The sequence below is a fragment of the Rattus rattus genome, chromosome 18 (assembly GCF_011064425.1).
Source record: "Rattus rattus isolate New Zealand chromosome 18, Rrattus_CSIRO_v1, whole genome shotgun sequence".
Classification (NCBI taxonomy): domain Eukaryota; kingdom Metazoa; phylum Chordata; class Mammalia; order Rodentia; family Muridae; genus Rattus; species Rattus rattus.
This window is the reverse complement of record NC_046171.1, coordinates 1,160,893-1,185,348: the sequence shown is the minus strand read 5'-3', so window position 1 is coordinate 1,185,348 and position 24,456 is coordinate 1,160,893. Positions and strand designations below refer to the sequence as shown.

Genomic DNA, 24,456 nt, shown 5'->3' with positions numbered 1-24,456 from the left:
AAGCACCAATGCACACTCAAAAACGAATTGAAAATGGAACAGAACAAAAAAATTAATTTAAAGGGGTTGGGGATTTAGCTCAGTGGTACAGCGCTTGCAAGCAAAAGGTCCTGGGTTCATTCCTCAGCTCTGGGGGTGGGGTGGGAAAATATGAGATTTTCAAAGCATTGTGGGTAACCTGTCAATCAAAAGATTGGGCCGAGGGCTGGAGAAATGGCTCAGTGGTTAAGAGCACTGACTGCTCTTCCAGAGGTCCTGAGTTCAAATCCCAGCAACCACATGGTGGCTCACGACCATCTGCAATGGGATCTGATGCCCTCTTCTGGTGTCTGGAGACACCTACAGTGTACTCACATACATACAATAAATAAATCAATTTATAAAAATAAGTAAATAAATAAATAGAAATAAAGAGATTAGGCCGACGTCGAAGGTCCCTCATCCCTTTCTTAACTCCCTGGACCACAGCCAGGAAGGCTGTTTTGGGGGCCACCCATCTGTGCTGCCTTGCCACGATCCCCCTTGCACCTTTATAGCCATGCATCCCCATGAACACACAGTACCTTTTGACTTGACTGTTGTTGACCTTAGAGCGCTTTCTTTGAAGACTAAATTCCCTCTGTGTTCTCTATCTCAGACTGAGGAGTGCCTGGCACTCAGGAGGGGCTGTGAATGTCTCTAATAGCTCTTGAGGAATAAAGAACCTGGAGCTCCTGCTGCACTCTGGGTTGGTAAACCACACTGGGTCTAGCCTGAAACTCAGCCCTGTACATTCATCTACTTGGCTGTAGGGAGACAGCCATGTGGGTGGGGACAGCTCAGTGCTGGCCCTGCAGAGCAGGTGGGTCAGAATCTTGCAGGGGATGGTGGGAGGGGACACCTGTCTGAGCTCCTGGACCTTGCTAATGCTCACCCCTATGTCATGACAGACAAACCCTTTCTCCTTGTGGAGGCGCTGGACTTCTCTTGGTGAACTCACATCGCTAGGCTTTTCTTGTGAGAAGAAAGCAGCCACGGATACAGGGCCAGCTGTGGGGATGGTCCTCATTGTTCTGTCTACCTGCTCTGGCCAGGTATCCTGGGAGGAAGTTGGGGATGTCCCCCCCAGCAGGTCTTTCTTGTACTGCCCACCCGGGGACTCGCTCTGCCCTTACAACCACCTGGTTGGTACCTGCAGGTGGGGATGTCCTGGAACTTGACGAAGGTCTGAGCGGTGACGTTCAGCTCGTAGATGACGGAACTGAGGATGTAGGTGTCATTTTGTGCCTGCATCTGCACGTCGTAGCTGTGACTGTTTGCCACGGCGAGGAAGATCCTCTCTCCAATGTGGAAGACCTCCCAGTCCGCAGCACCGAATGTCTGGAGTAAATGAAGAGTGGTGGGGGAGGCCCGGTGAGGATGCCACCTATGTCATCACCACTAAGGCCACCTGCCTGCCATCCTTTTACCCAGAGTCCAAAACAGAGTTCCTCTGCCTGCTTGCTCCAGAGGTCACTCAGCCCCAGGAGGTGTGAGGTAGTGGGGGAAATGGAGTCCTTACCACGGACCTGAAGCTGTACAGACCCATTTGTATGAAGGGCCTACATGGAAGGAGAGGGCTAGAGACATTCACAATCCTGGTCCAGGAGAGGAAATGTCACCAGGAAAGCCCTAGTAGGTATGTGACTGCCTAGGAAGACAGCAGAGTAGGGGGCCAGGGCATGGGAGGGGGGACGTGCTAGCCTATATGGGGGTCTAAGTTTGAGGACAGTGCTCTACCAGTGTTCAGGAACCTTAAGCCAGAGCCAAGGGCTCTGAAGTCTTAGCAACTTGGTTCTTCAGTCTGTATCTTCCGCCCTGACCTATACAAAGAGAGGAGCTGCCTTGTGGAGGTGACGGGTGAGCTCTGGATGTGGCAGATCAGGAGGGGGAGCCTGTGCAAGAGGAGGAGCTAGGATCAGGAGCCACAGTCCATCAGAGGGGCAAGGCCGCCATTGTGCGGTCTCAGGGCTTCCACAGAAAGGCTGCCCAGGAGCGAGGAAAGTGGAGGGTGCAGAACTGGGGCCTGGAACTAAAATCAAAGGCTAGAACCTAACTTCCAGAGGCCAATGGGACCAACAGCTAATTGTTAGAAGCTCAACTCTCCTCAGAGGGAGAAAAGGGCACATGCAACTGCTTTAAGGCATCACCATGTGTACTAGCCAGCGACACAAACCCTATGGGGACAGGGACGAAGCCTGCATTTGGGTACAGCTGACTGGAATGCTGGTTACGTGATCCCCCTATGTCCCAGGTCAGCATCTGTTGGGATTCTCATTGAGCAATGGGGACCCGAACCCAGGACAGGGATATTCAAGTCACACAGCCAGTAGAAACCCTTAGCTGTCCAGCAGGCTGTTTCTCTGAACAAGGCAGGCTCTCCTGGGGCTGACCCAGGTTGTCCTAGCTGGGGACAGAGTGAGCCATGCTGTAAATTGTGCTCCAGACCGGTCAGTTGCATGCCCTTGCTTCAACTGATGCCAAGGAGCTTCCTGCTTTGAAAGGCATCTTGCACAGCCAGTGTGGGAAATAGCTCTGGAACTTCCACGTGTGTGTTCCTATGTGCAGTGTACATACATACGTGTGCACATGTATGTGGAGGTCAGAGGTCAACCTCAAGTATTATTAGCCAGTAACCATTTACTTTGGGATTTTTTTGTCGTTTTGTTTTGTTTTGTTTTGTTTTGTTTTGAAAGAGGGCCTCTTTGTGGGACCTGGGGTTCATCGATTAAGCTATGGTCGAGCCCCGGGGATCACTTATCTCTGTCTCTCTAGAACTTAAGATTATAAGCTTAGTACACACCTTACTTTTGTTGATCTTTTTTTTCTCCAAGACTGAGTTTCTCTGTGTAGCCCTGGCTGTCCTGGAACTCACTCTGCAGACCAGGCTGGCCTCGAACTCACAGATTCACCTGCCTCTGCCTCCCAGTACTGTGATTAAAGGCGTGTGCTACCACTGCCTGGCTCACTCCTAACTTTTCTACAAGGGTTCTAGGAACTAAATGGTAGGTAAGCCCTTTACATACTGAGCCACCTTCAAGCCCTTCTCTGGAGGTGTTTTACCTCCCCTTAGTATAGGTCAGTTAACTCCTTTTCTGTACACTACTCAAGAGCTCCTGTTCCCTGGCTGATCATGGTCTGGCAGAACATAATAGCATTCTCTCCATGGCCGACAGAGGGCGCCAATGGCTGAGCTCAGCCGCGCAGGTAGTGGGCAAGAAACAGCTGGGGATCCAGAGAGGAGGCTGCTGGGAGATTGATCCAGGAAAGCCTGAGAGCCTCAAAATGAGATTCATCTGAGGAATGAGACTCTAGAGGACAAGAGGTCCAGGAGTCATGTCCCGGAAAACTCACATAGAGGTTCGGGACCCTATTTAGTTGGGAAGATGAGGTCTGCCAGGCTTGTCTGGGTCGAGTGCAGAGTGAGTGTCTTTTTTTTTTTTTTTTTTTTTTTTTTTTTGAGGTCACGAGAATGTGCTGGTATGCCGTGCTGGTATGCCGTGGTGTGGTAGCTCTCCTGCTTTGTCTCTTCCACTCCACTCATCCTTCCACTCTCTGCCCCGTGTAGAAGCAGCACTTTGTTCTTTCCAAGGGTCATGTCCTTGAGCTTCCAGCCTCCGGACCAGTGAGTCAAGTAAACTTCCTTTGTTTACAAATCACCCTGCTTCAGGTATTCTGTTGAAGCAGTAAGAAATGGACGTCTCTAGCATTTCTAACTTGAGGCTTGAAACACTGGAGGGTGTGGCTAAAGAATGCACCTTTAAGGAATCTCTTTCGGGTTTGGGGATTTAACTCAGTGGTAGAGCACCTGCCTAGCAAGCGCAAGGCCCTGGGTTCGGTCCTCAGCTCCAGGGAAAAAAGGCTAAAAAACCACAAAACTTTAAGGAGTCTCTTTCTGCACCACTCCACTGTCCCCCACTTGCACCTGTGGCTGTAAGATTCCTGACGTCTGGAGTCTCCCTTTGAACCACTGTGTACTTACCCATGGTGCCCTGGAAGTGCCTGCCCTACGGATAGAGCTTGTCAGGTTGGAGTTCTTGCACCTCAAACCTTTCCAGAAAGGCCTGCCCTGAAGAGGTGGGTGTGTCCCCACAGCTTGCAGGCACACTCAGGGGATTCCCGGTGGCTAGCGGCTTCCAGCTGCATCTGCCTCTGTACCCTGCTCTGGGCTGCTCTGTTCTAGCTGTGTGTGCCCCTCCCACCTCCTTCAGCAGAGTCACTCTTGGGGCAGCCCTCCTCTGCAGCACGCAGGGTTCTGCTTTGACCCTGTGCTAAATGCAGAGTGGCTGCTGCCCTCTGGCTGTGCCTGTGCCCTCCACTAAGGTCACTGCTGGGAGCTCCGCTAGTCTTGGCAAAGCTATTGCCGTTCAGTGCAGCCAGCCCTCATGGACAGACTGTCAATCATAAAACTGTGTTGTGCCACAAAACTAAATACTCAGAGGTCTTGCCTGTAGCGGTGGTGGACCAGCCAAGGGGCTTTCAAGTTAAAAGGGGACACTATGCCCCCACCAGATCCCCTCTGCCCCTGGTTAGTGCAAGTTGCCTTGCTATACCTGGTAGACTGGAGTGTCACAGACACTGACTGATCAGAACAGGGGGGCTGTGGCCCATGGGGAGGCCTGTTGTGAGCGCCCAGGGTTCCTTTCTTAGTAGCCCAGACTCAACAACAGCACAGGTGGCCATAGAAGCAGTGAGGGCTCAGAGCACCTGGGAAGACACCTGGAGGGCTCAGACCACCTGGAAAAACACCTGGAGGGCTCAGACCACCTGGAAAAACACCTGGAGGGCTTGGACCAGCTGGAAAGACACTTGGAGGACTCAGACAATTTAGGAAGACACCTGGCCTGTAGCATTCAGAAAGGACAGGCACTTGGGCACTAGTGCCATGGCCACACTATGCTGGCTTTCAAAGAGACTTGCCCCTTGGCCATCCCATCCAGCAGGCATACACTGCACATGGGGTGGGTCCCTGGCACCGTGCACTAGAGAACTTGGACTCCTTACCAGGAATGACTGGAAGAGCTGGAAGGCACCGACAAGCCAGATGTACAGGTGGGAATGCACCTGGGTGGAGGTGCCATTGAAGGTGTTGGCCACCACCAGGAAGGAGTAAGGCCCCACGGTGAAGAACTCCCAGTCGTAGGCACCGGACGTGGCAATAGATTGGTTGGCTTCAAAGAGCTGGCTGCTGGGGTTCCACCTGTAGACCACGCTGTCGATGTTGTGGTTGTCCCCTGGAACCAAGGTCAGTGCTGGGGGGAGGGGCGCTGTTCCCTGGGGTTCACAGCTTGGCCAGGGCACAGACAGCTGCTATGCACATTCCCTGTATCCCCAAGTCCCTCCATTACTGCACCCCTCGGTCAGCCTCTTCCCCCAGCCTGAGCCTACGGGGGCAAAAGAAAAAAACTACAGGCCATCTTGACCTTTCCCCATCTGAGCCCTACACACCTCCAGCCTCACCTCCTCCTGCCTTGGCCCCTCCCTGCCCTAATAGGTCAGACCTGCTCATATCACCCTCTCTTTGTCTGGAACTTCTCCCCCATGGTGCTCCCTGGAAGTCTTCCGTGAATAGTGCTCCCCAGATGTTTCTCTCTCGTGATGATCTATGGAAGCCCTCCCCATGGTGCCCTTTGGAGAGGTCCTCCCTCCTCATGCTCCTGGGATGCATCTCCTATGATGTTCCCTGGAGACCCTCTCTTGTGGTGCTCCCTGGAGGTCCTCCCCTATAATCCCCTCTTTGTGGTGTCTCCTAGAGGAGACCCCTGGGGCTGCTCTCCCATGGTCCTTCCTCGAAGGTCCTCCCTTATGGTCCTCCTCTCCAGTGCTCCTCTGCAGGAGCACTCACCCTTCGGGGTACCCTGCTGTTGGGGTCTTGGGCTCCCCCCGAGTGCAGTGGCTGAGGCTTCACCTCCCAGGCTGCCTAGTGCACTGCATACTTGGGTGGATACTGGGCTGGGAAGTCTCCAGAGAGACGGTTCAGAGCAACCATACAGTTGGCCCCTGAAACGTCCATCCTTGGTTTGGGAAGAGTTGGGCCACCTGCTCTGACATTATGGAGTCCAGGCCAGAATGCTGAGCTCTCAGGAAAGCAGCAACAGCAGCCTCCTAACCAGCTTCCTCCATGGCCACACACCCATTGACGTTAATGCTGCTTCTACTGCCCTGGTTTATGGTCAGTATGTCACTGGCTAGCTGTGTCGACTTGACTCCTCCTCACAATTAAGAGGCAAATTGATGGATACAGTCCACACCCGGGGCTCAGTGGCTTCTCTGGTGGGTAGAAATCTTGTGGCTTCGCTGTTTTCCTAACCTAGGTGATACGCAGCTATGATGGAGTTTATGTGGCCTACCTCTGACATGTATTTCAGGGCTAAGCTGTGGGAAACAGGTCAAGCATGACTTAGTGTGTGTGTGTGTGTGTGCACATGTGTGTGTGTGTGTGGTGCATATGTACATATGACATGTCCATGTAGAGGCTACAGGTCAATCTCCAGTGTTATTCCTCAGCTTGTCTTTTTGAGGTAAGGTCTTTCAATGGCCTGGCGGGGTTTCACCAATCAAGCTACAGTGGATGCAGTGATTTCCTGGGATCCTCTACCCTAGTGCTGGGATTACAAAGGCATGAATCATGCTTAGCTATTTTTCATAGGTGCTAGGTGTCAAACTCAGGTTCTAATGCTTGAGAGACAGCACTTTACTGACAGAGCCATTTCCCAGCTCCAATTTAATATATATATATATATATATATATTTTTTTTTTTTTTAAGAGGATGAAAAATTCACCCTGCTCACAAACCATGCGATGGTTTCCTTCTAGGTTAAAGGCCACACTTGCCTTACCTTCTCGATGGTTGGCCACCACCAGGAAGTGCTCTCCGTCCACCGCAAAGGCCTCCCAGTCACGGGCGCTGTGGGTGGCGATCCTCTGGTAAAGGGTGAACTTCAGCTTTCTGGGGCTCCATTTGTAGATGACTGAGAACTCCTGACCCCTTTCATTTGGCCCAAAGTTAGCCACGGCCAGGAAGATCTGAAAGAGAAGCGTTATCTTATGTTGGCACCAGACCAGGAGCTCAATCCGCACGAGTTTGAACATCAGCACCTTCCCCACATCTACAGGGAAGGATACAGGGCAGGCTGAGTGAATACGAGAGTCCTGGTGCTTAGACATGCTCAGAGCTCGACGTTGCATGGTTATGTGGCTCTCCCAGGGACAGAAAGCATGGCTTTAAGCTCCCATGTGATATCGTGTGCATCGCTCCACATGCAAAAGAAAGAAAGCACGCATTTGTTTAGGGACAAAATGTCTCCTTCCCTTGTTTCTGTTTCCTGGTATTTCTTGACTGCAAACTTACTATTTTTTTCCCATCACACACAAAAAGAAAAACTTTCATTAGGAAGAACCTACCCATATTACCACCACTGGACACATTGTATCCCTATTGGGTGGCAGCAGGTTTTACCTAGTGTCTGGGGTGGGCCCTCTGCTGAGCTAGAGCCCTTGGAGACAGCTACACAATGCCATCCTCAGGATAACATCCTGCCATGCAGGCTGTGGGAGTTTGGAAGGAAACATTCCCTTCTCCTGCCATGATGTGAACGCCCTCGCCTGGTATGAATGCCCCCTCCTGGTGTGAATGCCCTCTCCAGATGTGAACGCCCTCTCCAGGTGTGAATGCCCCCTCCTGGTGTGAATGCCCTCTCCAGGTGTGAATACCCCTCCTGGTGTGAACGCCCTCTCCTGGTGTGAACGCCCTCTCCTGGTGTGAATGCCCTTCTCCCTGTCCAGGTCCTCTGCTCGCTCCAGCCCAGGTGGAAGGGACTACTACCCAAGGCCTACCCCTCAGGCCTTGACCTCCAGAGAGCTGGTACTAACATCCATTTTCACATCCCGGGTAGCCAGTGTGGTAGATAAGATACTGACTCTGAGATGTGCCCTGCATTGCAATGGTCTAACATAGCCCGGGCTGGCCTCAAACTCTCAAACTGGGGATGATTTTGAATGTCTGATCCTCCTGTCTCCATTCCCTGACCGATTATAAGGTAATTATACATCTGTCCTGGCTGGTTTTGTGCGGCAACTTGACATAAGCTGGAGTTATCACAGAGAGAGGGGCCTCTGTTGAGGAAATGCCTCCATGAGACCCAGCTGTAAGGCATTTTCTCAATTAGTGATCAAGAGAGGAAGGCCCAGCCCCTTGTGGGTGGTGCCATCCCTGGGCTGGTGGTCTAGGGTTCTATAAGACAGCAAGCTGAGCAAGCCAGGGGAAGCAAGCCAGTAAGAAACATCCCTCCATGGCCTCTACATCAGCTCCTGCTTCCTGCCCTGTGTGAGTTCCAGTCCTGACTTCCTTTGGTGATGAACAGCAACAGGAAAGTGTAAGCTGAATAAACCCTTTCCTCCCCAACTTGCTTCGTGGTTGTGACGGTTTGCATGTGCTTGGCCCAGGAAGCAGCACTATTAGAAGGCGTGGCCTTGTTGGAGGAACTGTGTCAAGGTGGGGGTGGGCTTGGAAAGCCTCCATCTAGCTGCCTGGGGATGCTCAGTCTGTCCCTGGCTTTCTTTGGATGAAGATGTAGAACTCAGCTCCTCCTGCACCATGCCTGCCTGGATGCTGCCATGCTCCCACCTTGATGATAATGGACTGAACCTCTGAACCTGTGAGCCAACTCCAATCAAATGTTGTCCTTTATAAAACTTGCATTGGTCATGGTGTCTGCTCACAGCAATAAAACCCTACCCAAGACAGTGGTTATGATGTTTCGTGCAGGAATACAAATCCTGACTAAGACAACGTCATACCCAGTTTATGTGGTGCTGGAGAACTCAGGGATCTGTGCATGCTGGGCAAACACTACCAACCAAGCCACTTCCCCACCTCCAGTCTGAACGGTTTTGATTGTAGTGAGTTACAAAGGACTAGACAGACTTTTAAGTCAGTGCTACTTCTGCCCTGTGGGGAGTTGAGCAGACTCCTCATAGGCACACTCCTATAGCCTACAACCTGTGACTTTGAGCCATCATCCCTCTTAGCGAGGGCTTGAAAGCCCAAGAGCTGCTTAAGCCTGCAGAGTGCACAGGTGTTCCAACCTGTGGACCCCTCAGAGGCGCTCATCAACAAGGAAGGGGAAGTCACCTGTACAGACTTGCCTTTTTCCCAATGGTGAAGTGTCGCCATGACTGTGCCTGGTGCGTGGCGATGTTCTGGTAGGAGACGAATTTCCCATCTGTCCACTTATAGATGGCTGATCTAGCCTTCCGATTGGCTGCGGCTGCAAAGAGCCCCACACCGGGGATATTGAACACCTCGATGCCCAGTGTCTCTGAGTTGGTGTGCAGACTCTGGTGTTCTTCTACGTAGTCCAGCTTGGTCTTGGCTTGGAATGGGAGGATGGGGACCTAGTCAGTGTGCATAGGAAGGGAGCTGGGGGTTCTCTTGGGAGTGACATCAGGAGCCCTGCCAGGACTTGGTTCCTAGGCCTATGCCCAAAGCCCTGGGATTTATGAAGATTCTCCTGGGAGCCCCGTTTTATCCTTATGGGAAAGGTTCATTAAAGGGCGGCTGCTCCTGTCCACTGGGGTGATTTGGGGTCTGTGTAGCCCCCAGATTCAAACAGGATAAAGGAGAGGTCTGAGTGTCTGTGCTGTATTCTCTTCCAGACGTTAGTTAGCTACCAGGGAAGAGTTACTGAGAGAGCCTGGCCACGTGTCCCTCATGACACACCCTAGATGTGCCTGTTTCTAGATTGAACACATAGGCTTGACACTCCTGGAGTTCTAAGGCCATCTCTAGGGCTGGACATTCTAGGAAGGAAAACATCCTGGCTTGCCTGGGTTGTCCTGGTGGCCACCTGCTACTGAGGTGACTTTCTGCTCTCTGAAGTGGCCCTTACGGATGAATGGGACTTCAGAGGGCATGCAGCCAGATGCTCTCTGTGCTTAGGATACTGTGGGGTTTGAATTCTGGGTCCAGCCTCACCTGCCAACACGGAGACCCATTCGCTGCCTGCACACAGGTACAGCCCCTTTTGGGCAGCATCGAACCAGAACTGGGCACCCTCTGCCTTGGTGCACGGTGGCCGGGATCCCAAGGTTACTTTCATATCAGCTTCTGTGGGGAAGATCAGGGGAGAGTGTCTGGCATATCAGGACTCCTTAGACAAGGATTCTATGCAAGATGTCTGTAGGATGAGGTCATTAGGCAGGTGAAGGCAGGTACAGGATAGAACGAGGTCTGTCATTGGACGAGAAGGAAGGATGGGTGGGAGAAAAGTTTTGGAGAGGAGGAGGAGGAGGTGAGTGGAGGAGAAGGTGCGGCCGAGAGAGAACATGGAGGCGGATGTTATGATTCCTCTCTGCACATTTACAGGTTGTTATAAATGTTCTTTTTTTTTTTTTTGGTTCTTTTTTTCAGAGCTGGGGACCGAACCCAGGGCCTTGCGCTTCCTAGGCAAGCGCTCTACCACTGAGCTAAATCCCCAACCCCATAAATGTTCTTAAGGGATGGATATGTACAGGGTTTTGTATGTCTAGGTGGGCAATTCTATCTTATCAATTGGATCAGAGGTTATTGTGTTGTCTGTTCTTTCATGTGGCAATTTAATTGAATAAAGAGAGTGAGTAATAGCAGGACACTGGGTCACCACAGAATTGGGATGTGTATGTTTGGCATGGTAGCAACCTGCCTTGGGAACTAGATGGGTAGAGAGATTGCTGCTGGGCTCAGAGAGAAGCCATCTGCAGTGTGATATGGGATGGAGCCTAGTGGGTGAGAAGTTTGTTGATTGAGATGAAAATATCCAACAGATGTCATGTGGCACTATGGTGACAGCATTAGTGTGGGTTAAAAGAAACCACTAATAGTTTTACCGCAACAGGGATCCAAGCCCTGTGGTTCTCCACCTTTGTACGTGGTGGAAGGGAACCCTGACAGCACAGGTCATTGGAGATAGGGTGGGTGTCCCCAATCATGATGTGTCTGGCTGGCCTCACTACCTTCAGCCTGGAGGACATGTCTCTCTGTTCTTCTGCTGTCACCCCACGAACCCTCAACAGTGCCACACTACCCTAGGGGCCTGTCTCTTCTCAGCGGTCGGTGCTAAGCCAATATTCTTGAGTGTTTTTTATTTCATTTCTTCTAGTACCAACATTGGTCTCCTGTCAGGAATCCTGGCTTTATAGGGACAGCTCCATCAGCATCGGACAGCCATGTAACCCAGTAAAAACCTAAATGCCCAACCCACACAGATGGGGACTTCCTTTATTTATGATGTGGGAACCACAAGTTTTGGGGTCCTGGCTGTCTCTCACCACAGAGCAGGGGTATATGTGTAGCTGGGGAGGGCTTCTCAGAGTCTGTAAGGCCATGGCTCAACATTGTAACTTAACATTAGGACAGAGAAGATATGGATCAGAGAAAGCACGTCCAGGAGATACCATGGGCTGCAAGGGCAAGCGGGAAACAGAGCTAGGTCTTGGCATAGGCTGGGCTGAGGTTAGAATGACCTGGAGCAAGTGACGGGAGACATGTGCAATAGCTGGCCAGGGGTTCAGAGGAGGGAGCCTTCTTGGTGTGAACCATATCTTTCAGCTGGGACTGGAAGGTATGAGGTGCTTGGTCTGCCTGTAGGCTGTCCAAAAGAGCCCTTCAAGGGACAGGTTGGAGGTTCTGGCCTTTCTGATGGCCCTGAATATCATCCTGGCCACTGGGACAAGTGCCCTTCTGCCACTGAGAGGTGCACACTGGAGAAGCCGAGACAGGAGCCTGTGCACTCAGGTGTTACCAGGGTGGGAAGCAAGCCTCGACTACTAACCATAGGGATATTTTAGCACCTCTTTATCATCAGGCTTCTCCGTGAGTCTCTTCAGCACCTGGGGGATGGACAGCTCAGCCAGCCTGGCGTTCCTGCTGGGACACAGCTGTGGGGTGGCGTCTGAGCCAGGCAGCAGCACCAGCTGCCTTATCACACCCTGTAGAGGAAGAAAGTGAGGTGCTACTGGGGACACCAGTGCTGGGGACTTTACTGGCTAACCTGCAGAGTGAGAGGGGTCTGACTGTAGGTTTATTGGGAAGACAATGGGACAACTGCTTACCGCTCTTAGTGAGGGACTAAGTGGGAGGGGCTGTCCACATGGAACTAGAGTGACCGGGCCATATTTCTTTCCACCTGACCCAGCTACTCTTTTATCTCTTCCTTCATCATTCATCCACCATTGATCCACCCACTGATCTGTCTGACTGTCTGTCTATCAATTTATCCATTCAACTATCTGTCCATGTATACATACACCCACCCACTTACTCACTTGTCCATCTGCCCAGCCGCCAATGCCCATTCATTCAAAATCTATCAATTCATCTACCTATCTACCCGTCCATCCATCCATCCATCCATCCACCTATCCACTACCCACCCACTCATCTAGCTACCCAGTCACCAACGCATGCATCCATCCACTTATCCATCCATTCACCCATGCAAGCATCCATCCATCCATCCATCCATCCATCCATCCATCCATCCATCCATCCCATGCATCTACCCGTCTATCTGTGTTTTCATTTGCCCATTCAAGCATAACATGAGTAAATTTCCACAGAGTGATTACTATGGACACTACAGAGAGCTGTAGATCCCAGGTATGGTGTAGATCCCAGGTATGCCACCCTAGCAGTGAGTACAACATAGGCATAGATGTGTGAATGAATGGATGGAAAGATAGGTAGATGTATGGGAGAGTAGATGTATGAGTGGATGGATTGATGGATGGGTGGGTAGGTGAGAGGATGGATGGGTGGGTGAATGGATAGATGAATGGATGGATGAGTGGATTGATGAGTGAGTGAATGGATGGATGAGTGGATGAATAGATGAGTGAGTGGATGGGTGGGTAAATGGATAGATGAGTGGATGGATGGGTGGGTGAATGGACAGATGAGTGGATGAATGGGTGAATGAATGGATGAGTGGATGGATGGATGGGTGAATGGATAGATGAGTGGATGGATGGGTAAATGAATGGATGAGTGGATGTATGAGTAGATGGATGGGTGGGTGAGTGGATGTATGAGTGGATGTATCAGTGGATGGATGGGTATGTGAATGGATGGATGAGTGGATGTATGAGTGGATGGATGGGTGGGTGAATGGATGGATGAGTGGATGGATGAGTGGATGGATGTGTGAATGAATGGATGAGTGGATGGGTGAGTGGGTGGATGAGTGGATGGATGGGTGGGTGAGTGGATGGATGAGTGGATGGATGGGTGGGTGAATGGGTGGATGAGTGAGTGGATGGATGAGTGGATGGATGGGTGAATGAATGGATGAGTGGATGGATGGGTGGGTGAATGGGTGGATGAATGGATGGATGAGTGGATGGATGAGTGGATGAGTGGATGGATGAGTGGATGGATGGGTGGAGGAGTGGGTGGATGAGTGGATGGATGGGTGGAAAGACTGGGTTCAAACATCAGTTTGTCAGAGTGTTGGTGACAGACTTCCGTGGTAGCAGGGACCCAAGAACCTTAGAGAAGAATGTACTAGAAAATAGAAACAGCCAGTGTGAGGGCTCTGTGGGGGACTCCATGACGCCTTTGTGTCCCTGGTTCTTCCTTAGCGGAGATGGCGATCTATCGCCAGAGGCAATGTAACAGGCTGTCCCCGAACCCCAGGGGGAGGGCTGCTGCTGGCACCCCCTCTACACTCACTGTGAATCGGCCTTTGGTTCTCTTCCGGCTGCCGATGAAGAACCGGGCTCCTCTTACTGATAGGGTGGGTGGGAAGGGAACATCCGCCATTCTGAAACACGAGTGGACAGTACCAGTGCCAGAGAACCTCATTTGCTTATGAAGGTCGGGGATGGGTCTCACATGGAAACGAGTGAGCATCCTGGGCTGCTGTGATGACAGGCTCCATAGCAATTAGAGCAGCACCCTCTCTCAGGCAGAGGAGGCCTCCTCAGCTCCTGGGGCTCTAGTGGCCCCCAGGTCTCCTTCCCACCCTCCCTTTCTACACCCTTCTACCTCCACCTCCCTTCCTATTGCATCTGATCATGCTCGCAGGTTCCCCCTACATCTGTGGTCTCTGCCTCCCCATCAGGATCCGTCTCATCCAGCTAACATCATCTTGTCTAGGCTTAAGACCCCGTTGGGACGTAATGGCATATTCGTAGTCCCCAGGGACATGAACTGGGGTCTATTACCCCCAAGACAGGAGCGCCTGCAGGCATACATAATGAGGGTACACATATGCGTCCTTTTCTCTACTTCCTGGGGAACCTCAAGGTCCTTCTCCTCTATTAGGGCCCCAGCCCTGTGTTCTTTCACACTGCCCGGGAGCAGGGCAAGATGGTGGCTATGAGGTAGGAGGGAGGCACCTTGCTGGAGACCCAGGAGGCTCTGAAAAGTACCGGTTGTCACTGCTATAAAGGTTAAACACATCGAGGAAGGCATGAAAGCAAGGGGGCCAAGAGAGGGGACACATGGCCAGAGCCTCCGCATATGGAGCAGCGTGCCATGAATGACTGTTCTCCCTGGTAGCCCTGCGTCCTCCTGCCCTAACTATCTGTTGCAGTGTGCTAAGCTCCTGGCTAGGGTTACCAGCAAGCAAGCCATCTACCCATAGGCCACCTCCACTCTGTGCTAGGTATTAGCCCAACCCACACCCTTATTGCTGGCCTATATTCTCAAAACAAGGGTCTCAGGTCGTCCTTGGCCATAGTGGCTCCAAGTAGGAGGTTTCTGATCCTTGATTGGGCCCTTCTATTTCAGAGCCCTGTGGCTGCTTCATGGCCTCAGACTTGATAATAGAGGCCTGTCTCCCAAAAGGCCCTATCAGGGATCTGCCTTTGCCTCAGGTAAAAGATTTGGCAACACAGGGGCAAGGGGAGACTTATCCAGGGCCCACCCCCACTGCACAGTGGCAGAACAGTCACTGGAATGGGTTTCTCAAATGACACACAACGTGGTCAACCACTGGGATGCACATCCTGGTACCTACATGTCCAGTGGGAGGCCACAGTCCATGGTGAGGGAAAAGGATCCTTGAGACACAGCCAAGATCAGAGTATGCCATCGGCTGTCCATGAGGCCAGGGCTCCGGAAGGACACACGGGTCTGCCAGGCACCAGCCAGGTCCTCGCTGAGAAATAGGAAGTGCAGCTGTGTGGGTGAGTACCTCAGGCCGAGCAGTAGCACGTCCCTCTCCTCCGCCAGCAGGGAGAGCAGGTATTCGTTCTTCTGTGGAGAGCAGGACCAGAGGTTGGACAGAACTGAAGGAAAGAGAGGAGGGAAGGACCAAGAAGGACGGGCAACACCAGTGGGGTGAGACAGATAGGAAGGAGGGCGGAGCTAAGGGGAGAGAAGAGTAGGGCCTGGGAGAAGGTGGAGATAGCAGGAGAGGGGTGGGGCTGAGAGGAGGTGGGTGGTGCTAACCATAGAGTGGGCGGAGCTAATGGCGCCCTATCCAGTAGCACTTCTGGGTGAACCTCCTCACACCAACCCCCTGCCCCCTCAGTACAAGAAGCCTAGTCTATGTCCAGAACAGAATGTTTTCAAATCGGTTCTGACCTGTTCCGTCTTGAAGGAGTCTGGAGGACCTCACACTGAGTAAAACCAGGCCAGAGGATTGGAGCTGAGCCACTCTGCGCAGTTCCCCAGAGGCTCAGATCCACAGAGACACAAACAACAGGGTGCTAGGGGCTGGGGGACGGGAGGACGGGGTGAGGGGAGTAGGGGGGTGGGGGGATGGGGGTGCGGGGGGGGTGGAGCAAGCGACCAGTAGTTCAGGGCTTTACAACATAGCTGGGGTTTGCTGGGAAGACCGTGAATGAACTGAGCTCCGAGCTGGCTGAGCTACGCTCACAAAGACGCAGTCAATTCGAGGCTGTGTCAGGCAAGCAGCAGGCCTGCTAGGTTCTGAGCTCTCAAAAGCAACAGTCTCCTTTCCGCTGGGGGCTGTTTATTTAATGCTTCTCACCAAGCTCTTCTTAGCCTAACACAGGTGGTCTGAAGAGCGGAGAGGACAGTCAGCTAGTTGATTGTGTGCCCGCCAGTGTGTACACGCATACTCTTTCTTTAGCGCTGCGCTGCTCCTGGGAGCCCGCAAGCCACTTCTATGCCCCCGTTCTAAAGGGGGCCTGGGAGGTCTCCAGAGTCCGCTCGAGGCACCTTGGTCACAATGTGGGACCCTCTTGTTCAGTCTCCTTTGGGAACAGAGAGGACCTTTCTGTTCCTGGAGTTCTCACAATGGTAAGAGGGGTGAGTCTGTTCCCTGGGGACTTCCAGGAAACGGCGTGACGCTTGGAAGATGGTGGGTGACAAAGATCAGAACCCTCCCAGGGGTTTCCAGGGTATCAGGAGCCACAGCAGGCTGAGAGGGATGACGAGAGGCCCCCAAATCCCCCCAAACACACGCAGTAGGGTCACACTGGTTTGAGTTGTCAAGCGCTCCCCCTGTCCAGGGCCCTTAGCCTCATTTTGGATCAGTTCCTTTTTTTTGTTGCTGTGAATACCCACCACGGCTTATGGAAGAAAGGGTTTATTTTAGCTTAGAGTCCCAGAGGATCCTACTTTTAAGTAGGAGATGAAAGCAACCGGTGAGTGAAGCAGGAAGCCAGAGATCACATCTCTAACCACGAGCAGGAAACAGAGAGATTGAACTCCAACCAGGGCCAAAGGTTTCAGCTCCAGAAACCTGCCCCCCAATAACTCAGAACCTCGAGCAACCCTTTAAGACTTCCACAAACCCCCAGGCAGAATGGTCCACCAGAGACAAAGTCTTCAAATACATGAGCCTACTTGAGAAAACTTTCATTCAAAACAACCAGACACACACACACACACACACACACACACACACACACACACACACACACACACACACCAGGGGGAGGGGACTACTTGCTTGTCAATTGCTGAACTGAATCCTAGAAACATTCCTCCTAAGAAAATGGACATTTACTTGAACCACATGTTCCAGAGCATGACAGGAGAGCCAGGTAGTTAGAAGAGTTTATTGAAGCCATGGACTGTTGACAGGCTGAGGTTGGGGGGAGCAGAGGGACAGGGGAGACAGAGGCCCAGAGGATCAGCAGGCCTCCTGGGAAGCAGGAGGAGAGGCCAAGTCACAAGGGACAGGTTGGGCGGCTCCATCCTGGGGGAATGTATCCCAGATCAGGGTCAGACTGGAGAAGCTGAGAGGGGCCCCAGGAAGGGACCCGAGCCACCTGGCACCAGAAACAGCCCATCAGCAGGTGGACTTGTGTCCAGAGCAGGCCTGTCTGGAGCAGGCAGGGCGGCACAGCAGGGACACACAGGAGGCTGGGCGACAGCAGCTGGGCTGGCAGGAGGAGGCACAGCAGGAGGAGGTGGGCACACAGCAGGCAGGTCTGCACACAGGGCGGCACAGCAGGGACAGGCTGGAGCAGGGCTTGTAGCACACAGGCCTGCAGCACCCAGGAGCACAGCAGGAGGGCTGGCAGCAGCAGGAGGAGGAGGAGGCAGAGCAGATGGGTGTGCAGCACACAGGCCTGCAGCAGACAGGCACACAGCAGGAGGGCTGGCAGCAGGAGGACTGGCAGCTAGACTGCTGGCAGCAGGATTCAGAGCAGATGGGTGTGCAGCACACAGGCCTGCAGCAAAGGGTCACACCGCAGGGCTGCTGGCAGGGGGAGCAGGTGCAGCAAGAGGGCTCACAGCTAGACTGCTGGCAGCATGAGGGTGTGCAGCAGGAAGATTGGCAGCAGGGGCTGGACACACAGCTCACTGGGGTGCAGAGGAGGCAAGGGGTTGGGGCACAGCAGCTGGACTGGCAACAGCTGGGGACACAGCAGCTGGGGGCACAGCAGCTGGGGGCACAGCAGCTGGGGGCACAGCAAGGAACACAGCAGCTGGGCTGGCAGCAGCTGGGGGCACAGCCGCAGGGCTCACAGCAGCTCTCTGGGCAGTCGTCCACCTGCCAGGAGGAGTTGGTGGGAGCGTCAGAGCAGACAGACATGGTGGAGGCGGCCATGGCAGGGTTGGGTGGGAGGTGAGAGCGTGTGAGTGTGTGTGTAACTGTGTGTGAGACTGTGTGTTTTATGTGCTATGCTGTCGGCTTTTATACCAGACAGGCTATGTTTTCAGCCGGAAGCCTCGAGAACCCTTCCTCCTTCCTCGTGGGTATTTTGAGGCAGGTCCTGAAAGCCTTTGTTGATCTGTTTATTTACAGAAGAGTCACGCCTTCTGAGTTCCAAGTGTTGACTTAGCAGCTGTGGTGCCTGGTCCTCTGAGTGGAGTCTTGCTTATGCTGGGTCTGGCCTTGTGAATGTACCATGTGCCTCGACATTCAGGTTACTCCCCTGGACGTGGGTAGGCAGGAGCTCCAGCCCAGGTGGGTGGGTAGATTTGTGAAGCCTGCTGGCTGTAGATGCACCTGACAGGGGAGTGTCCCTGAACACTGGGAAGTGTGGCACAGGTGTGCAGAGGGTGATACAGTAAGGGAAACTAGAAGGAGAAAAATTCTTCCGGAACACAGGCTTCCCAGAACAGTATCAGAGAAGGGAAGCCATGTAGAAAGCCCCACAGTTGTGGGAACTGTGCCCCTCTGCACCTGAAACTTAACAGTGTGCTATGCGCTCACATAGACTGGGAACCCGTGCCTCATATGCACACAGACACCTTGGGAGCATTCAGACAGCCCAGCAGCCAACCTGAGCCTAGTAGGATGGGTTCTAAGCTAAGCTGAGGCTGGGATGACCGAAGGTAGATAATACCAGGAGGGGAGGGAAGCAGACTGGCCTTTAGCAAGAGGCTGTGAGAGCTCTTGGCTGGGAAAGAAGAACTAAAGCCGGACAGTAGGGACTAAATGACCCTCCTAAGCACACAGGGACAAGTAAGCCTGCCCACCTGGAGCCACCAGCCAGCAGACCCACCCCTCTCCCCTCCCCACCATTTAATCCATTTTTGTTGTTTATGATCTCAAGGTTCAACCACCTATTGCATACAGAGTTTATCTCTTTTTTATGGCTCTATAATATTCCACTGTGTTGATCTACTAGTGTGCATCCATTCAGCGATGGATGGATATTTTGATTGTCCCCTGTTTACTACAGACATGAATAAAGCTTCGATGACCAATGTTTGTGTTTGGTGTTTCATGTGACAATGAGTTTTCTTTTCTTTAGAGTAAAGACTCTGTGTAGCTTTCTTGGGTCAGGTGGTGGATGAATGTTTATGTTCAGGATGTACTCCCCCATGAGGGGCAGGCCACCTGCATTCCACTGTAGTGTGACGAGGGAGAGCTCTTTTTAGTCTTTACATTTGTGGCGGGGTGCACTCTCTGATGGCTGCTGCTGGGTTGAATGTCTTTAATGGGCTCGTCTGCTGAGCTGCCTTGTGTCCTCAGAGGATCCTACACAGTGTGAGAGGGTGTACTCTCTACACTGGGCTTCCTAACCTCAGTGCCCCAACAGGCTGTGGGGCTCCTGTACTGTGACAAGCGGCATTTCCTGCTGAGAGCCTCACCTGCTTCTCCTCTTCCCTAGCATCCTACTTCTATAATATATAATACGTAATATATAATATATGGTATATGGTATATAGCATATAGCATAATGTATAGTATATAGTATATGGTATAATATATAGTATACAGCATATAGTATATAGTATAATGAATAGTATAAAGTATATAGCATAACGTATAGTATATACTATATACTATAATGTATAGTACATAGTATATAATATATAGTATATAGTATAATGTATAGTATATAGTACATATACATAGTACGTAGTATATAGTATAATGTATAGTGTATAGTATATAGTATAATGTATAGTACATAGTACATAATATATAGTATATAGTATAATGTATAGTACATAGTACATAATATATAGTATATAGCATAATGTATAGTATATAGTGTAATGTATAGTGCATAGTATATAGTACATAGTATATAGTATATAGTGTAATGTATAGTGCATAGTATAATGTATAGTGTATAGTGTATAGTATATAGTATTAAATGTATGTAGTATATAGTATAAATAGTATATAGTATAATATAAAAGAAGGAGGAGGAGAAGAAGAAGGAAAAGAAGAAGAAGAAGAAGAAGAAGAAGAAGAAGAAGAAGAAGAAGAAGAAGAAGAAGAAGAAGAAGATGACGACAGTGAAGGAAGGCGGCAGTAAAGGAAGGCGGCAGTGTCCAAGGTCTTAATGACCCCTTGAATACATGCTCCAATGTTTTAGTGAGCCTTCTGTTTGTTGCTCTGATAGAAGCCATGACCAAAAGCAACTTGGGGAAGAAAGGGTTTATTTCAGCTCAGAGTTCCTATATAACAATCTGTCATCAAAGGGAGTCGAGGCAGGAACAAAACACAAAGGCTGAAGCAGAGGCCATGGAGGAGCACTGCTTACTGGCTTGTTCCCCATAACTAACTCAACCTGCTTTCTTAAACGCCCGTGGAACTCCTGCCCAGGGTTGGCACCATGTCCAATAAGCTCACATCAATCATTAATCAAGAAAATCTTCCATAGACTTGCCCACGGGAATCCGATGGAGGCGTTGTTTTAAATGAGGTTCCTCTTTTCAGATAACCCTAGCTGTGTCATGTTGACAAAAACCTACTCAGCATAGCAGATGACCTCACTTCCTTCCATCAGGCCCCACCTCTTACAGACTTCACCATCTCCCAACAACACCACAGGATGGGGACCAAGCCTTCAGCACCCGGAACTACAGAACTCGTGCCCAGGGCTCTGTTTCTAGGACACTGGATTCCATTGCTGGGGTTTGCTGAGGGCCTGTATGACAAAGGTTCCCTCTCAAAATATGCGAAGGACCCCTAAAAAAAGATGGATAAACTTGACTTTTATTTATTTATTATTTTTACTTATTTAGTTTATTTATATAAGTACACTGTCGCTGTCTTCAGACACACCAGAAGAGGGCATCAGATCCCATTACAGATGGTTGTGAGCCACCATGTGGTTGCTGGGAATTGAACTCAGGACCTCTGGAAGAACAGTCAGTGCTCTTAATCGCTGAGTCAACTCTCTAGCCCTAAACTTGACTTTTACGTGGGTAAGAGAACTGGACAGACCCCCTCACGTAAGGCATTTACCGCAGGCTTGTTTCTGGGGTCGGCGTGAGAGTAACTCATGCCTCAGAGTGGCTTGAGATGTGTCACCCCCTCTTCCAGTTTTCAGAAGTCCTGAGGATGGGTGTGGGTTCTTCTTGGTCTGTTCCCACTGGGGTCTATACTTTCCTCCCTTGTGCTTCAGCTCTGCTCTGGTAACTGACCTGAGGCCTTTCTCAGCACAAGCGCCCATGGCTGTGAGTCTCTCCCTTTGCAGAGCTCCTGCTGCCTCTGAGGTGTGATGGCTGAGGGTCAGGGTCACCTGACGGGATTTGGTACCACCCAGGGGCATGTTTCTGGACATGTCAGTGGGCGTGTTCCCAGGGAGGGCTAACTGGGGAGGGAAGAGCCACCGTGGTGGGTGACCCCCTCCTACGGGCTGGAGAGAGAGCTGAGCCCCAGCACACATCTCTCTGCTTCCTGAGGACTCAGTGCTTCCTCACACTCCCACCATGATGGCCTGCGTCCTCTAACCATGAGCTAAAATAAATCCTTCCTCCCTTAAGTTGTTCTGCTCAGCCAAGCATTTTTCACTACCCAAAAAGCAACCCACAGAAGAGACACCAAGGGCTCAACCAGGGTGGGAGTGGGATAGGGTATGGATAGGATATGCTAGCTGCAAAGGAATCTTACAATGACGTCACCGTGAATGCTGCAAAAGACCCTTACAATCGACAATGGATCAACCTGACTCGAAAACTGGCCAAGAGAGCTGGTTAGACCTGTTGCCAAGGAAGATACCCAGAAGGTAAGCGATGCCCACAGTAAACTCTTGGAAAACTTTGACGTCCTCAGCAGTGTGGAGCATGTCTTTGATCTCAGCTAAGGCAGGAGGAGGACCATGAGTTTGAGGATGGTTTGTGCTATGTAGAAAAACCCTAGGAAGGGAGAGAATGAGTGAGAAGGCAAGAGAGATGGAGAGATTGAGAGATGGAGAGAGGACAAGAGAACAAGAGAGGGAGAGAGTAGAACAAGACAGAGAGTGAGAGAGAGAGAGAAAGTGAGAGAGAAAGAGAGAGAGAGCGCGCAAGAGAGAGAGAAAGAGCAGGGCAAGAGAGAGAGAGTGAGAAAGAGACAGAGAGAGGGGCGAGAGAGAGACAGAATAAGAGAGAGAAGAGCAAGAGAGAGCAAAAGAGAAAGAGATAGAGTAAAAGAAAGAGAACAAGAGAGTGAGAAAGATTGAGAAAGGGAGAGAGAGAGAGAGAGAGAGAGAGAGAGAGAGAGAGAGAGAGAGAGAGAGAAGAAGACAGATGTTGGGGAGGAAGGATACTCTCTTTCAGTGCTTCTGGGAATGCAACATGGCTGAGGGCTATGGAAGAACTTGGTGGGCTCTAAAAAACAAAAACAAAAAAACTCAAACGCACCTCCAACCATCCAGTACCCACACTCTGTGGTATTTATTAAAAGGAACTGAAAAGCCACGTCTTCACAGAGAGATCTGTGAATGGATGTGCTTTAGTCATGATGGCCAACGCTCCACAGAACCCTGCTGAGCCTCAGCTGAGAAGGAGACCCTGCTACCAAGGGAGAGACCCTGTCAAGGCAGACAAGGGAACGGTTTCAGCACCAGAGGAAAATTACTGTGGAGGATGGGGGACCTGGGGGAGCATGGAGGGGTGTGGAGGATGTGGGGGAGTGTGGGGGACCTCGGGGAGCATGGAGGGGTGTGGAGGATGGGGAATATAGTAGGATCTGGAGGGACACAAAGACCTAAGCATGATTCGGAGTAAGGGGAGCAGGCTGCAAAGGGATCACTGGGAGTTGGTGTTCAGGGAGGCTCCACAGGATTCCTGAGGTATTCTGTAAGACACTGCAGTGATGGGGGTTAGCCTTCCTTCTAGGCTCTGCCCCACAGTTACCTGGCAACAGCCAGGCATCACTCTCTGTCCCACCTCTTCCCATTCCCTGCCCCCCTCTGTCTCCACATGCTCATGGCCAGCCTCTACTCCTCTACTCTCTCTGTGTGTCTCTCTATCTCTCTGTGTCTCTCTCTGTCTCTGTCTGTCTTTGTCTCTCTCTGTGTGTCTCTGTCTCTCTCTCTGTTGGTCTCTGTCTGTCTCTGTCTCTCTGCCTTTCTCTGTCTCCACTACCCCCTTCACTCCTCTCCCCATGCCCTAGATAAACTATTCCATTCTATACCCTTCACATGGCTGGTGCCTCAGGGGGAGGAGATATCTCAGGACCCTCAAAGGCACCCCCTTTAACTCATTGGTCCTCTATCAAACATATTCCTGGTTCTTTCTTTTTATAAAACACAACAATCGATGTGTGTGTGTGTGTGTGTGTGTGTGTGTGTGTGTGTGTGTGTCCCATTTGACAAAGTCCTCGGCATGTCTGACCCCAAGAGTGGAGTTAGTGGCAAAGCCAGATCCCTGGGCTCCAGCTGTGCAGGGCAGGGCCTTGGCCTGCTGCGTGTGGACAGGACCTGAGCCAGGCATGTGGCTTATTGGCTTGGTCCCAGCCTTTAGCGACTCTGAGTCTCATCCCCAGCTCATCAACACCTCCCTTCCACACAGCGCTCCTTTCCAGCGTCCTCACTCAGGGTTTCTTTTTCTCAGTGTCTTTGAGCAATTGCTCCACGGTTCCTAACTTCTTGGCTGGGTGGGATGGCTGAGGCTTGTGGGTTCCCATCAACGGATCGGCTACATTCTCCTGCCTTGGGCACTTACTAAAATGAATGGCTCTACAGCTAGATGCTGGCTTTCTGTGATCACTCAAGGGCTGGGTGGCAGCAGAGTGGAGACTCTGCTTAGGTATTCTTGTGGTTAATTGGGTCAGGCAATTTCTCTGACTCCCTTCAGAGGAATTCCCCTCAGGGCACTACTCCACATGGTAAAGATAGCATTCATGCCTGGGAGATGCCCCAGACTGAGCTCCACTGGATTTGCTTGGGATACCGTACCCAGCAGCAGTTTCTCCTTGCTGGCTACCCATGTGTCTGAGACAGTCACCCATCGGGCAATGGGACCCTCTGTGGATGATGGGGACCCTTTCCAGATAAGGGGGAGCATCACTGCAGCATCTCACTCTTTGTACAGAACATGACACTGAGCTCCACTGGGCGCCCCAGGGCAGGTGGCCAGCATCTCTCACTATTGCACGGCTAAGACTGCCCCTCCTGCAAATAATCACAGCCCTCGGAGACCGACAACTACGAGCCACATTTCTCAGAGCATGAGAGGAGATGCAGAAGTTTGAAGAGTTTATTGACATTGTGAACTGCCGAATGGCTGGTGCCAAAGATAAGAGACTCAGAATGGAGGGACAGGGACCCAGGGTGCAGGTAGGGCTCCTGGGAGTGAGGGT

General features: G+C 51.5%; 2 protein-coding genes across 5 annotated transcripts in view; both read right to left on the bottom strand.

The window, feature by feature from the left end:
• Tspear (thrombospondin type laminin G domain and EAR repeats) overlaps positions 1-24,456 on the bottom strand; it is a 163,417-nt gene that overhangs the window by 5,849 nt on the left and 133,112 nt on the right. Inside the window, exons 3-10 of the mRNA XM_032888604.1 lie at positions 15,019-15,257; positions 13,728-13,818; positions 11,830-11,986; positions 9,996-10,127; positions 9,167-9,393; positions 6,859-7,045; positions 5,023-5,252; positions 1,172-1,359 (exon numbers count right to left, since the gene is read on the bottom strand). Of these exons, the coding sequence (XP_032744495.1) occupies positions 1,172-1,359; positions 5,023-5,252; positions 6,859-7,045; positions 9,167-9,393; positions 9,996-10,127; positions 11,830-11,986; positions 13,728-13,818; positions 15,019-15,257 (1,451 nt within the window). The remainder of the gene's footprint in view (positions 1-1,171; positions 1,360-5,022; positions 5,253-6,858; positions 7,046-9,166; positions 9,394-9,995; positions 10,128-11,829; positions 11,987-13,727; positions 13,819-15,018; positions 15,258-24,456) is intronic.
• Positions 17,266-18,030, bottom strand: LOC116887101 (keratin-associated protein 10-9-like). Of its 4 annotated transcripts, none has more exons than XM_032888630.1 (2): positions 17,902-18,030; positions 17,266-17,826 (listed from the first exon to the last, which is right to left on the bottom strand). In XM_032888630.1, exons 1-2 carry the CDS (start codon positions 18,028-18,030, stop codon positions 17,266-17,268), a joined length of 690 nt encoding a protein of 229 aa, XP_032744521.1. The 4 variants fall into 4 exon arrangements, with proteins under 4 accessions (XP_032744521.1, XP_032744523.1, XP_032744522.1 ...); XM_032888632.1 differs by having other exon boundaries at positions 17,266-17,815; positions 17,927-18,030; XM_032888631.1 differs by having other exon boundaries at positions 17,266-17,841; positions 17,944-18,030.

Bases quoted from the DNA above. Each gene is read 5' to 3' on its own strand.
- LOC116887101 (XM_032888629.1), bottom strand. From the start codon at position 18,030: ATGGCCGCCTCCACCATGTCTGTCTGCTCTGACGCTCCCACCAACTCC.